The 14,352-nt window shown below is 42.4% G+C and overlaps 1 protein-coding gene across 1 annotated transcript; it reads right to left on the reverse strand.

Moving 5' to 3' along the window:
* Positions 1 to 1,186: 1,186 nt before the first annotated feature.
* LOC137372225 (atypical chemokine receptor 3-like) lies at positions 1,187 to 13,377 on the reverse strand. The gene is made up of 2 exons (XM_068035873.1): positions 13,272 to 13,377; positions 1,187 to 5,777 (listed from the first exon to the last, which is right to left on the reverse strand). Exon 2 carries the CDS (start codon positions 5,751 to 5,753, stop codon positions 4,656 to 4,658), a length of 1,098 nt encoding a protein of 365 aa, XP_067891974.1. The 5' UTR covers positions 5,754 to 5,777; positions 13,272 to 13,377; the 3' UTR covers positions 1,187 to 4,655.
* Positions 13,378 to 14,352: the final 975 nt, after the last annotated feature.

The raw sequence follows: 14,352 nt of genomic DNA on the forward strand, positions 1-14,352 counted from the left end.
CACTAAGTCTCCTTATTTATCACTCTTCTCCTTGCTGACCTATATTGGCGGCACAGTGGCGCAGTGGTTAGCACCGCAGCCTCACAGCTCCAGGGACCCGGGTTCGATTCCGGGTACTGCCTGTGTGGAGTTTGCAAGTTCTCCCTGTGTCTGCGTGGGTTTTCTCCGGGTGCTCCGGTTTCCTCCCACAAGCCAAAAGACTTGCAGGTTGATAGGTAAATTGGCCATTATAAATTGTCACTAGTATAGGTAGGTGGTAGGGAAATATAGGGACAGGTGGGGATGTTTGGTAGGAATATGGGATTAGTGTAGGATTAGTATAAATGGGTGGTTGATGTTCAGCACAGACTCGGTGGGCCGAAGGGCCTGTTTCAGTGCTGTATCTCTAATCTAATCTAATCCTGGTTCCCCAACACCTCCAGCTTAAAATTCTCATCCTCTGTTTTAAAATCACTCATAGGGAGGGGTGAGACTATCTCTACAACATCCTACAGCCCTACAACTACTCCAGAACACTCCATTCTTCTGACTCTGGCCTCTTGTGCATTCCTCCCTCTCTTCAACCGCACTATTGTTAGATGTATCATCATTCATCTCGGCCCCAGGTTCTGGAATTCACTCCATGTTATGTGAAGTACAACCCCAAACCATGATTTTCTATCTGGTAATTCTCCCCAAAAGTGCAGAAATGCAAATCTCTCCTCATGATTTGGTGAGCGGCAGCCTCAGGTTGTGCTTGTGCCTTGATCTTTCACTCAGGGTATCAAATTTGGCTGACATGATTACAAAAGATGGCAACAGCAAGAGTGTCTTCAAAATGGGAAGTTATAAACAACTTTAACATAGTAAAATATCCTAACGTGCTTCTTAGGAGCATTAACAACAAAAAAAGTTCGAGTTTCTCTTTAAAATTGATTTTCTTTTTGCAGCTGAATAGTGATCACTCTTAAAAGGCAGTCCCAAAATGAAATTGCTAAGGATCATTTCCGTAATCCCACTCACCAGTGGGAAGCCAGATTCACAGGCAGCACATTGCAGGAAATCTGGGGCACACACTCTTTCCTGCTAGAAGGCTGGGTCAGAGATTTGTCCCATTTTTGCATATTATGAAACAGTGAGCTTGTATCTGAAAAGGTGGAATCCATATTTTGAGTGGTTAATCATTCTAGTCAGAATGGACTTTGAATGTATTACACACTGGTTTTTATTCATAAGCATGTAATAGTTTAGTAAAACTTGACAATCCATTTACAAACTTTTAAGTGCGATGTCATATCATTTATTGAAAGACCATTGCAATGCTCCAGGAGATAGGTACAATTTATACATTTTAACATCTATGCAAGCTGAACATAAGCAGCATTCTCAGAACAACCAGCATCTTTACATTGTGAGTGATCTTTTACTGCAGGAAAGTCTGTTCATCTCTGCTATATTATTTCATACCAACAAAGGTTGATTATTAATTGCTAACCTGCTGCATGGATATTATCACTATCACTAACTGAAACTTTTGCCTGGATTCCAACCTGTTCATACCCAGGTACCTATTTTTCTAAATCTTCCACAGCCTTCACCTAGATTCCAGCCTTTAGTTCACTCTGGTTTATCCACTATTCCATAGATAAGCCATCTTCTCCCCTTGATTAGGTACCAAACTGAAAGACAATACTAGATATGTATCATTCTACATACAAAGGCACAATAGATCAGTAAAGAAAGTGTACTATTTTCAGAAAAACACCTTTTTGTTATGCACAGCAAAAATGATGGCTATAATGATAACTAGTGGAAGAAAAGCTAGAGCCACTTATAGGAAGGCTAAACCAGTAGAAGATTTGCGCTTGTATAATGTATACATCGTAAAATATGTCAGAGTGATTCACGTGTAACAAACTCAGCAGCTGTGAACTTCTGATCTCAGCCTCATGACACATGGTAGTGAAGTAAACAGAAACTAGGTCCTTTCCGGTAGGGTCAAAATTGTCAAGATTCTATGTATCAGGAATTAATTGTAAGAAAATAAAAACTTTCATGTATATGAAGCCTTCACGACCTCAGGATATTCCAAAGTGCTTTACAGCTAATTAAGTACTTTTAAAGTTTAAGCACTGTTGTAATGTAAGAAATGCAGCAGACAATTTGTGCACAGCAAGGTCCCACAAACAGCAATGAGATAATGAACAGATAAGCTGAGTGATGTTGGTTGAAAGATAACTTTTGGCCAGGACACGGAGGAGAACTCCACCGCTCTTCTTCAAATAGTACCATGGGATATTTGCATCCAGCTGAGGTGCCAGACTGGTCCTTGGTTTAACGCCCCATCTGAATCCTGGCATCTCTTACAGTCAGCATTCCCTCACTACTGCACTGAAGTGTCACCAAGATTATGAGTACAAGTCTCTGGAGTGCGGCTCAAATCCATGACCTTCTGACTTTGAGGTGAGGGTGCTATCACTGAGCCACATTTGACACCTTAAGGAGTCGAGTTTATTTGCTCTGGAGCAGACTTGAAGGTGACCTAATCTTAGAATCATAAAGTCATAAGGGCACAAAGGAGGCCATTCATCCCATCGAGTCAATGCCAGCTGTCTGTAGAGCAATCCAGTCAGTCTCATTCACCTGCTCTAAACTCGCAGCCCCGCAAGTTTATTTCCCTCGAGTGCCTATCCAATTTTCTTTTAAAATCATTGTTCGTCTCAGTTTCCACAACCCTTGTAGGCAGTGAGGGTTATTGATGTTTTCAACATAACTGCCAAAATTTATTAGGGGACTTTTTTTTTTTTACTGAGTTCACAGATGCATATAACAGAGACATAAATAAAATAAGAATTTAAGTGTAAGAAAGTAAGTCCCTTTCAATCAAAAAAAAAGTTATTACCAAAGAAACCACTGAAGTGGGCAGTTCAAGAGATACTTAGAGCAACAATCACAAGTTGCATTTATATATTAACTTTAATGTAGAAAAACCATCTTAAAGCACTTCAGAGGTGTGAAGAAAAAAATGGATGCTGAGCCAAAGGATATTTGGAGAAGGAACTGAATTGGGAGGTACAGAGATTTAGGGAGGGAATTCCAGTGTAGGGAGCTTTTATAGCTGAAGGCATGGCCATCATTGATGGTGCAAAAGGATGGGGGATGCACAAGAGGTGAAGGCCAGAGGAATAAGAGCTCAAGTGGAGTTGTAGGGCTGGAAAACAATTACAGAGATAGGGAGGAGCAATGCCATGAACGCTTAAACACAAGGATGAGAGTTTTAAATTTAAGGTGCTGGGGGCCTGTGAGTCAATGTGGATGTGAAGACAGGGATGATGGGTGAGCAGGACATGGTGTGGGATAGGATACTGGCAGCAGAGTTTTGGATGAGCTTAAGTTTATGGAGGTCGGACGATGGGAGACAGGCCATGACAGCATTGAAGTAATTGAGTTTGGAAGTGACAGGAGGATTTCAGCAGCACATGGGCTAAACCAGGAACAGAGGCAAGCAATATTGCAGAGGTAGAGGTAAGCAGTCTTTATAATAGAGAATATTGGGTTGTAAGTTCAACTTAGGGTCAAATAGGACACTACCACACACTTGCCAATGTGCACAACAACACCGCTGACAAGAAACATAATGGGAACAGATTGCCTGCCTGCCCTTTCAGATGCAAAATGGAGGATGGCACCAGAAAGATCTGGAAAACCATGGAAGGAAAAACTTTTTAAACTGAGAGAAATGCTAATCAAAATTCTCCTGTGGCTAATTTTTTCCTTCTGTAAAATGGTGGCATAGTTTGAACACAAGGGACCTGATTTTTATAAGAAGTATTTTGCTTTCATATTACCATTTTAATTCTGTGCAAGTGGATGGGTTTTGAAAGAGCTAAAATCTCATCCGAAATGTCCACCATACAATTTCCTTTCCTTTTAAATCATAAATAAATCCCCTGTTAATTGCAGTGTTATGGGTTCACCCAATCAGAATTTGAATTGTTTGAAAAAAAAAAAATCTATAAATATAAAATTGATCATTAAAAGTGAGCATGAAGCTGTTGGATTGTCATAAAAACCCAACTGGTTCACTGCTGCCCTTTAAGGAAGAAAATCTGCTGTTCTTTGCCAGTCTGGTCTGTATTGAATACAGTCCCAGACCAACATATCTGACTCTTAACTGCCTTCCAAAGTGACCGAGCAAGCCACTTGGCTGACACACCTAGGGTTGGGCAATAAATGCTGGGTTTGCCAGTGGCACCCGCATCCTGAGATTGAAATAAAAAAAAAGTGGGATTCAATTAACACAATTATATTCTACACTCCAGCATATCTAGGCCAATGCCTATCTGGAGGAGGTGGCTCCATGCCTGTCTGAAAACAAAGTTTCATGATTAATCATATAGCCCTTCCATAGCTGGTTATGGCACATCTATGTGCACTAGTAGACTAACTTGTTCTATATTAACTTGCCAAGCCCTACATGGATATAAATGTATATTCCCTCAATTAGAAACACAATAGTTGCATCCAAACAGTGCCCTATAGCATCTACTGAATATCTCAAAACCTACTTGGCTACGATAGCAATTGTACAATTGAATCAAACAGTGCGATTGCTATTGGAGTTAAATAGGTGTTTGAGAAGGTAATGCTTCTGTTCATAAAAAGTAGAGATTACATTAGGCAGTTGCCTCCAATATGGAGCACTCTGTTTCTGTAATCTCCTTAAGCCTTGCAATACCAGATTTGACAGAGTATTTGACGATGAAAGCTTTCATGAGGTCATATCTGTAGTTTTTATTGATGAAGCTGTAGAGTATGGGATTGGCACAGCAGTGTACCAGGGATAGACACTGAGTGATGTGAAGAGAAGCATATATGAAATTTTCTAGCTGACAACTGAAAGGTATAAGGTTTAGGAACCACAAAAAATCAAGAAACAGAATCGAGTGATAGGGGAGCCAACAGATAAGGAAAATGATCACATAGAAAAATATTATCTTCCGGCTATTTTTTCTTTCCAAGTCGCTTGTGATTGGGATGGCTGAGGCCAGGAGGAAATAGAAAATTGCAATAATGGGGAATGGGATAACAAACCCTATGATGATGCAGATCATTTCCATCCCAGCCATCCATTCTCTGAAGCTTTCCTCAGGATAAGCCAAATGGCAGATAGGTTCATTCTGGTAACTGAAAGTCACTTTCAAGAAAAAGAAATCTGGAAGTGATATGAGAAAGGCAAAAATCCAAACAAACATGCAGATGACCTTACGGATCAACTCTTTCTTATGATCAATGGAATCTCGGAACCACACCATTGATATATACCTGTCCACACTCATGCACGTTAAGAAGAAGATGCTCCCAAAAAGGTTGACACTGAAGATGAGGTGAGTAAATTTGCACATAAACTCTCCAAAAGGCCAGGTACCATGTTGAATGAGTACCGTGATCCAGATAGGGAGAGTGACCACCACACACAAGTCTGCAATGGCCAGGTTCAGGATGTAGAAGTGGGTTTCATATCTTGATCTTTTTGCCTTCACGTTCATATAGACCACCACAACGTTGGCCACCAAACCAATAACAAAAATTAGGACATAAAAGAAAGATATGGTATGCAGGATCGCATTCTTAGTGACGCTGTGCAGACAATGAAAAATCTCCCAGGTCAAACAGTCAGAGCCATTTACACAATTGATCCAGGTCTGATTCATTAAGGTAATGTTCTGCTCATCCCAGTAATCCCAGAAGGTGAGTAAGTCAGCGGTTGCCATAGCGATCAGATTTCAGAGAGTGTGCTGTAAAAATAAAAAGGAAAATCTAAAGATTTCATCTTTTATTCACTGAAATAATTTTTATCTACTTAGCTGAATTAACTGCATTCCTCACATAAAACTTCATATTCCCTTCAACGAGGAAAAACTAACAAAGCAGGGGCCTGTGTAGGGGATAATCATGAAATCAACCACAGAGAATTTGATAAGTGTGGCAAAATAGGGAAACAATTAAACTATTATCTCACCGGAAATACAACTAACTGGAAGTATACTGAAGTGATTTAAATACAGTTTAATCAGTTTGTAACCTCTGATAAAAATCTGAAAGATAAAGATAGCACTAGGTTCACTACATTCTACACAACAGCTGGGGAAACCAGACACTTTCATCAAACCCTGCCTCGGACATGACCAAAACTCTTTACTGAAGTATTTTGGTCAATATTCTTAAGGCTGATATTTTTACTTAAAAAAGAAATTCTCTGAATTTCTGCTGTTTTTTTTTAAACTTCAACCTGAGGATGCGGGTGCCACTGGCAAGTTCAGCATTTATTGCCCATCCCTAATGGTGTTACCCAAGTGGCTTGCTAGGCCACTTTGGAAGGCAGTTAAGAGTCAGATATGTTGGTCTGGGACTGTATTGACAGACAGACCAGACTGGCAAAGAACAGCAGGTTTCCTTCCTGAAAGGGCAGCAGTGAACCAGTTGGGTTTTTATGACAATCCAACAGCTCACTTTTACTGATGATCAACTTTATATTTACAGAAATGTTTTTTTCAAACTGAATTCAAATTCTAAGTGCCATGGTGGGATTTGAACTCACAGGGCTGGATTTTATGGCCCCGCCCACCCCGTGGCAGGGTCGGAGACAGTGGTGGGGGGGGGGGGTGAGGCACGGAGAATAGTGATGGGCGAGGGAGAGAGGTTGAGGGCCCGTAGCTTAACAATCTTACAGGGGGCAAGATAGACTGACGATGGCCTTCCTGCCCAGAGGCCATTTGAGGCCCTTAAGTGGTCTATTAACAGCCATTTATGGGCCTATTCCCACTGCAGCTGGGATCTTTAACAGCTGTGGGTGGCGGGGGCATGCCTTGTAAGATGAGACGAAATCCCAGATTCTGAGGGCTTGTTTGGGAGGGGGGGGGGGGGTTAAAAGAGAGGGTGGGGTGCGGTAGTGGGGTCCCTCTTCCAGGAACCACTTTACCCCTCGGGACCCCCTTCCCCCTGGACTGCACCACCACCAACCCCCAGCCCACTGGCACCTTCTGGACTGGCCCCGGTGACCCTGCCTAACTTACCCTGAGGTCTGGGGTTCCAGCGCTGGGTCTGTGTCTAAGGCCTCTGCAATACCAACAGTGCCACCACTCCCAGTGGCTCTGCTGATATTGCTGAACTGCCGGCCCAGTGATTGGCTGGCAGCTCTTGGAGGCGGAATCCCCATCTTTAAAAAGGGACTGCATCCAATCCATTATATCCATCATCCATTTTCTCCTGTTTTCCTCTCCTATATTTTTCATCGATCTTTGTGACCGAAATATTGTATCTCTTTTTGACATTATGCACTAAATTCGTCTTTTCTCCAGCCATTTCCAGCACTTCCTCATTAGTTATTCTGTTTACATAGGATATGTGGAACATCCTCCTATATGCTCACATCTTGATTGCATTCATTTGTATCGGACGATGAACAGCCAAACCTTAAAAAGGGCCACTGGAGTACAAAAAACTCAATTTTTTGGTGTGGGCCACAAACAAACAAACATTCTCTGACCAGCTGCCTGCCTGTCCAATGCATTGCCCAGGGTCACCTGCACACCCCTCAGGCTTCGAGGATCAGCTGACTAAACATGGGAGTCCTCCCACCTTTGCACAACTTGCAAACTGCTGCAGGGAATTGCAGGCACCCACAGCTTGCTGACAGCATGTAACTGAAGCCTGGGTATCAGAATGGATACTCTGGCAACACTGGCTATGTGTTGGGCATGCTCTGCCCACTGCCCACCTATTCTCCATCTGAAGTTAAAATCGGCTCTCTTGTAGGTCTTAAAGACAATGAGATACTTACTAGGGTATATCCAACACAGAACATGTGTTTACTAAGCAATAATAACTGTTGCACCAGTACCTGTGAACATGACAATATAGTATTGAGCAGTGTGCTGTAAGGAGGGGTTGCTACAAACCCAGTTAGTGTTAACATCTGATGGATGAAAGCCATGTATTTAAATTGTGCCTTAACACCTCCCTCAGAAGTACGTGAAAGCACTTCACATGCAATTACTTACTTCAAAAATCAGTGATTCTATGTTAGGTAGGTAACAGAGCAGACATTCCTTGTATGGTGAGAGGCCACAAACAGCAATGAGACAAATAGGTTAGTTATTCTGTTGTGGTATAGGTTGAAGGAGAAATGTCAATCAGCAACCAAGATTCGTGCCATTGGATTTTTTTTTTAAACATTCATTTGAACCATTGGAGCAGAAATGTAGGACCACACTTTAACTTCTCATTCAATGGAAGTACATGCAACAATTCAGAACTCCCTAGGTCCTGCATTGGAGTATCAACCAGGTGCTCAAGTCTTGGAATGGAACACAAACCCACAAACATCTGACATATTTGGAGGAGAAACAACGAGACCAAAGAGAAACCAGGAAAAATTGCAAGAAATAAGAGAGAGTATAACAGACTGGGAAATCCAGCAACTAAATTGACAATGGACCATCATAACAGATGTAAATAAAAATGCAACTTACCTGTTTATTGCGCTCTGGAGAGGAGATAAATATGTACGGGTCACAGTGAACACTAAACACCATTGCCCAATCACATAATTTTGTAAGACTCAGAATGGTGAGGACAGGAGATCTCTTAAGGTGGCAAATCCATTGGGTAAAACATGTTGGTAATCATTTTTAAAATCTGGGATTTTATCAAGAATTTTTTTTTAAAAAAACAAGCATGCGTTGAAATGAGAGGGTGAGGGCATTTTATATGGTATATGATATATTTGAGAATTTCAATATGAAGTTTCTGTTATGAACAGATGTACAATATGAGGGTACATTTTTAAGTGCATTAGTGCTTCTGGTATGCATATTGGAAATTCGGGTACAGGCTGGAATTGCAGGGGTATGATTCTCCTTTCATTAAAAGCAATGGATAGAAAATTGTCTGTCTGTGAATTGGGCATGATCTCAAATTCCTCATATGGTGTGGGTATGCAAAGTTTTGTACTAGGAGTGTTAAACAAGTGTGAAAAAGGTAATCCATAGTTTCTGTCATAGTGGTTGAGCTGCAAACATGCTTGATCTCAACATTTCAGCATTCCTGGAATATCAAAGTGCCTGACAGAAGAGTTACTCTACTTTATAGCAAAGACAAAAACTGGGAGGGGGGGGGGGGGGCATGAATATAAAATCGTTACTCATAGATACAATAAAGAATTCCAGAGAAATTTCTTTACCCAAAGTGTGATTAAAATGTGGAACTTCCTTTGAATAACTTGAAGATAGACAAGTCTCCCGGGCCTGACGGGGTATATCCAAGGATGTTATGGGAAGCAAGGGATGAAATTGCAGAGCCGCTGGCAATGATCTTTTCATCTTCTCTGCTGACGGGGGTGGTACCAGGTGATTGGAGGGTGGCAAATGTTGTGCCCCTGTTCAAGAAAGGGAATAGGAACAACCCTGGGAATTACAGGCCAGTTAGTCTTACTTCGGTGGTAGGCAAGTTGATGGAAAAGGTGCTGAGGGATAGGATTTCTGAGCATCTGGAAAGACACTGCTTGATTCGGGACAGTCAGCACGGTTTTGTGAGGGGTAGGTCTTGCCTCACAAGCCTGATTGAATTCTTTGAGCAGGTGACCAAGCAAGTGGATGAGGGTAAACCAGTGGATGTGGTGTACATGGATTTTAGTAAGGCATTTGATAAGGTCCCCCATGGTAGACTTATGGAGAAAGTCAGGAGGCATGGGATAGTGGGGAATGTGGCCAATTGGATTAAGAATTGGCTAACTGATAGAAGGCAGAGAGTGGTCTTAGATGGTAAATACTCAGCCTGGAGCCCAGTTACCAGTGGCGTGCCACAGGGATCAGTTCTGGGTCCTCTCCTGTTTGTGATTTTTATTAACGACTTGGATGAGGAAGTCGAAGGGTGGGTCAGTAAATTTGCAGATGATACAAAGGTTGGTGGAGTTGTGGATACCGAGGAGGGCTATTGTCGTCTGCAAAGGGACTTGGATAGGTTGCAGTGCTGGGCTGAAAAGTGGCAGATGGAGTTTAACCCTGAAAAGTGTGAGGTCGTCCATTTTGGAAGGACAAACATGAATGCAAAATACTGGGTTAACGGTAGGGTTCTTGGGCATGTGGAGGAGCAGAGAGACCTTGGGGTCTATGTGCATAGATCATTGAAAGTTGCAACTCAAGTGGATAGGGCTGTGAAGAAGGCATATGGGGTGTTAGCGTTCATTAGCAGAGGGATTGAATTTAAGAGCCGTGAGGTGATGATGCAGCTGTACAGGACCTTGGTAAGGCCTCATTTGGAGTACTGTGTGCAGTTCTGGTCGCCTCATTTTAGGAAGGATGTGGAAGCCTTGGAGAGGGTGCAGAGGAGATTTACCAGGATGTTGCCTGGAATGGAGAATAAGTCTTACGAGGAAAGGCTGAACATTCTAGGCCTCTTCTCATTAGAACGGAGAAGGATGAGGGGTGACATGATAGAGGTTTATAAGATGATCAGGGGAATAGATAGGGTAGACAGTCAGAAACTTTTTCCCCGGGTGGAGCAAAGCGTTACAAGGGGTCATAAATTTAAGGTGAAGGGTGGGAGATATAAGGGGGATGTCAGGGGAAGGTTCTTTACCCAGAGAGTGGTCGAGGCATGGAATGCCTTGCCCGGGGAAGTTGTTGAGTCAGAAACTTTAGGGACTTTCAAAAGGCTTTTGGATAGGTATATGGATAAAGGAGAATGATGGGGTATAGATTAAATTGTCCTTGACAGAGGACAAAGGATCGGCACAACATTGTGGGCCGAAGGGCCTGTTCTGTGCTGTATGTTCTATGTTCTATGTTCCTACCACAAGGATGATTATAGATGCATTTAAGGGGAAGCTAGATAAACGCATGAGGGAGAAAGGAATAGAAGGATATGTTGATAGGGTTAAATTAAGAGGGGTGTGAGAAGGCTTACGTGGGGCATAAACACCAGCTTGGATCCGTTGGGCTGAATTGCTTGTGTCATGCCCAGTAAAGGTATATTCTATTCACAAATTTAAACATGGACTGTATTCAGCATAAAATCTTCTGGAGCTGAATTTTCTTCTTCAAATGAACCACAATGGACATTAAAATGCTACACAAGATGGTTGCTGAGGGGGAGCTGCAATTGCGTCCCAGACTCAGAAGTAATTCGAGCCTCCGGAAAGTTCCTACTTGAATGACCGCGGGTGGGCTGCCTTCCTTTAATGGACATACCAAAATGAAACCATTTGTGGAATTCACACCTCCTTTCGTTTGTGGTCTGACCCAAAACTCAATAACTATGGACACCTAGACTCACTGTTCTGAGCTCGAAACTTAACGAGAGCTGCAAGAAACCAGTTAAACCAGGTGCAAATGGCCATCATCCATTGTATAGCAATGGCTTTGAACTTCAAATCATTCTGGGTGGACAATGAAAGTATTGATCAGGTGGTCACCCGACTGAAACTAATCACAAATATTGAATCTGATCACTCCAAGCACCAGAGAGAGACTGGGCAGTCTGAAAAACAACAGCTGCAGAGACAGCAGAAAAGGCAAAACACCTATGCCTTAAAACTGGAGACTACTGCATCTTAAGGTCTCCAAGCTGGTTCCTTTTCAAATCCATCAGTACAGAAAATGGACCTCCTAGTAATCAGACTACAAGCAACTAACTTTGTGACCTGCTGAAAATCCACCCCTACGAGACAATCCTGCAAAGACTTCAATATATGACTCCGGCTACCGAATCCACCCAACTACATTTGCAACACATGCCTTTTCTCCAAGACAAGCCAAATCACGTGACTTACAAACTATTCCTTTGTTTGTACTTTGTAGAAGTGCACTATCCTTATTTATGTCTTTCTTCCTTGAGTGAGTGAGTGTGTGTGTATAATGAGTGAGTGACGTGGTGTTAGACATTTAGGATAATTGTATGAATGAAAATTATCCTCTATTTCAACCCAGGAAAACCATGCAACTGGCTAGTCAAATTGTCCATAGACTCAGGGGTTAAGAAACAATCTTCCTTGTCAAAAAAACCCACTGATTACGGGCAGTAAAAGGAAGGGAACTGGGGTTTTGGTTCTGAATCAATTATGTCCCGAACACTCGTTTCTATGGTTGTAATGCAATGTCATAAGACTGAAATAATGTCCCCAGTGGCTCCGCTAGTAAACTCACTGCCCATAGAGACTATGAAGTTCCCAAGTTCCTCATAGCTTAATTTCATCAGTAGGAATGCTTCAAGTGGCCCTGGAAGGCATTAAAAAAAAAAGCCATGATCCCTGCTCCTCCTCAAAATTCAATGATTCCTGCTGGAAAACGTGAACAGGCAGCTCGGAGATTTAGAACAGTTCCTGCATTGCCCATTTTCCTGGGCTGTGGGCCCTGCCCATGATTCAAGCCCCCATCATGAACGAACATTTAAGGGAGGAACCAAGAGTTCAGGCATGAGCTACAGGTTTCGCCCAGCGTGTCAGCAATTTCCGAACAAAACGGAGGAGGGGGCGAGGAGTATATAAAAGAGACGACGCAACAGCTGCTTTTAAATATCTGAGTCAGAAAAACAAATTAATATTGGCGTTTTAAGACAGGTACGAGTTTCGATTAGCATTTTAAATCCAAATCTTAATTCACAAGACATTGACAAGCTAAATCATTGCATCAATGTTCAATTTTAACCCGCTTTATTAACTACTTAAGTATAATTAAAGGCCCAGAGCAATATCTTTCTGAAAGTGGCACTGGTGGCAGGGAGCCTTACCTGAAACCAGTGCATGTGGGAAAATAGCGCCTGCTTTTTAAACTGCGGAGACCTGCTCCAGTTGAATTGCTTGCTAACGCTCAACTGCCAACATTGGTACACGTAGAATGGTCATTTTATCAAGCCACCTATGAAACCAAAATGAGTCACAGAGATGAGAAATCATAAGCTTTCGCTTTTACCCAGCCATTAGTTAACATGCAGTTCCAACACATAGTGATTTCTGAAACGCACTGAACAGAAACATGCTGCAAATAGTCCGAGTGCTGGGAGCAATCAGGAACTCAATCCTCTCAAAGTAGCTCCAGTTGGTAATCGCAGTCATCTAATTCTGCCTGCCCAGTCAGTTCTGTTTAACTTACTTTCGGCAAACAGTGCAGCGGTTCCACGTCTGAGTGTTTGCAATGATTTAAAATAGAGAATATTATGACTATTACTGAGAATAAGCAACGTGTTAAGAGCGTAATTTGTATCATACAGAAAAAGTAAAAACTACACATTACCTGCAATCCGTCTCTTTCGTTCCTATGGAGCTGTGTTACTGAAAATTCCTCGATCTGTGTCGCACAGATTTATTGTGTTCGAGGAAAACGCCTCCAAATGGAACTCTGAGGGCAGACGGGCTCACAGTCAAATTAATGGGCAGTTCCTTTTGCAGCAATTTGTGGATCATGTTATGATGTTGCAGGCATCCAGGAGTTATCAGTGTTTTTGCAGTATCTAGAGTTGCCAGTATTGTGGAACCAATAACCCCTGAAAATGTGCTTATCTGCTCATTTTTTGGGGCTTTTTTAAAAGCAAAACTGAACAGTTAAAGATGAGCTCCATTAATTATGTTTCTTTGTAAAATACAGTAATAAATATAAAACATTCTTGTAAAACTGCAAGTTCAATTAACATCTTTTCCTCATTATTATCTAGAGGCACACTTGCATAAAAACAGAAATGGAATTCCATTGGGATTGTACAATTGAAAGAATTATTGGGCTGGGTTTTACTGGCCCATTGGAGATGGGCTGGGAGGTAGATTTTTGGTCAGCATCCTTCCATCTACAAAAGATGACGGACACGCAGCAAACAATCCATTTAGGTGGCGTGTCTTCCCTTGGTGCACCTGTGTTGATGTGAAGGCCAATCTTTGAGAGGCAGATTCTGCCATAAGTGCCACACGTGAAGGTGCCGAGTGACACTATGAATTGTTTTTGGCATTGGCGCCTGTTGCCAAGTTGCTGTCGCCACTGGTCATCATGGTAGTGCACACCAGTCCACAGGTTATGTCGCCATTTTCCTCTTTCGCAAGCTAGTGACTCACAGGTGCGATCGTCAACATTTAGGGCCTTCACAGCATGCTTGCAAGCGTCCTTGAAGCGGAGCTTTAGGCGCCCCACTGGTCGTCTGGCCCCGGCTACCTCACCATACCGAAGGTCCTTGGGTATGTGACCGTCTTCCATCCTGCGGACGTGTCTGATCCACCAGAGCTGCCTCTGTTTGATTAATGCCAACACACTTGGGAGCTCTGCCCTTGAGAGGACTGCTGCGTATGTGATTTTGTCCTGCCAGGATATACCCATAATGCACTGCAGA

Source organism: Heterodontus francisci, chromosome 7 (genome assembly GCF_036365525.1).
Source record: "Heterodontus francisci isolate sHetFra1 chromosome 7, sHetFra1.hap1, whole genome shotgun sequence".
Classification (NCBI taxonomy): Eukaryota; Metazoa; Chordata; class Chondrichthyes; order Heterodontiformes; family Heterodontidae; genus Heterodontus; species Heterodontus francisci.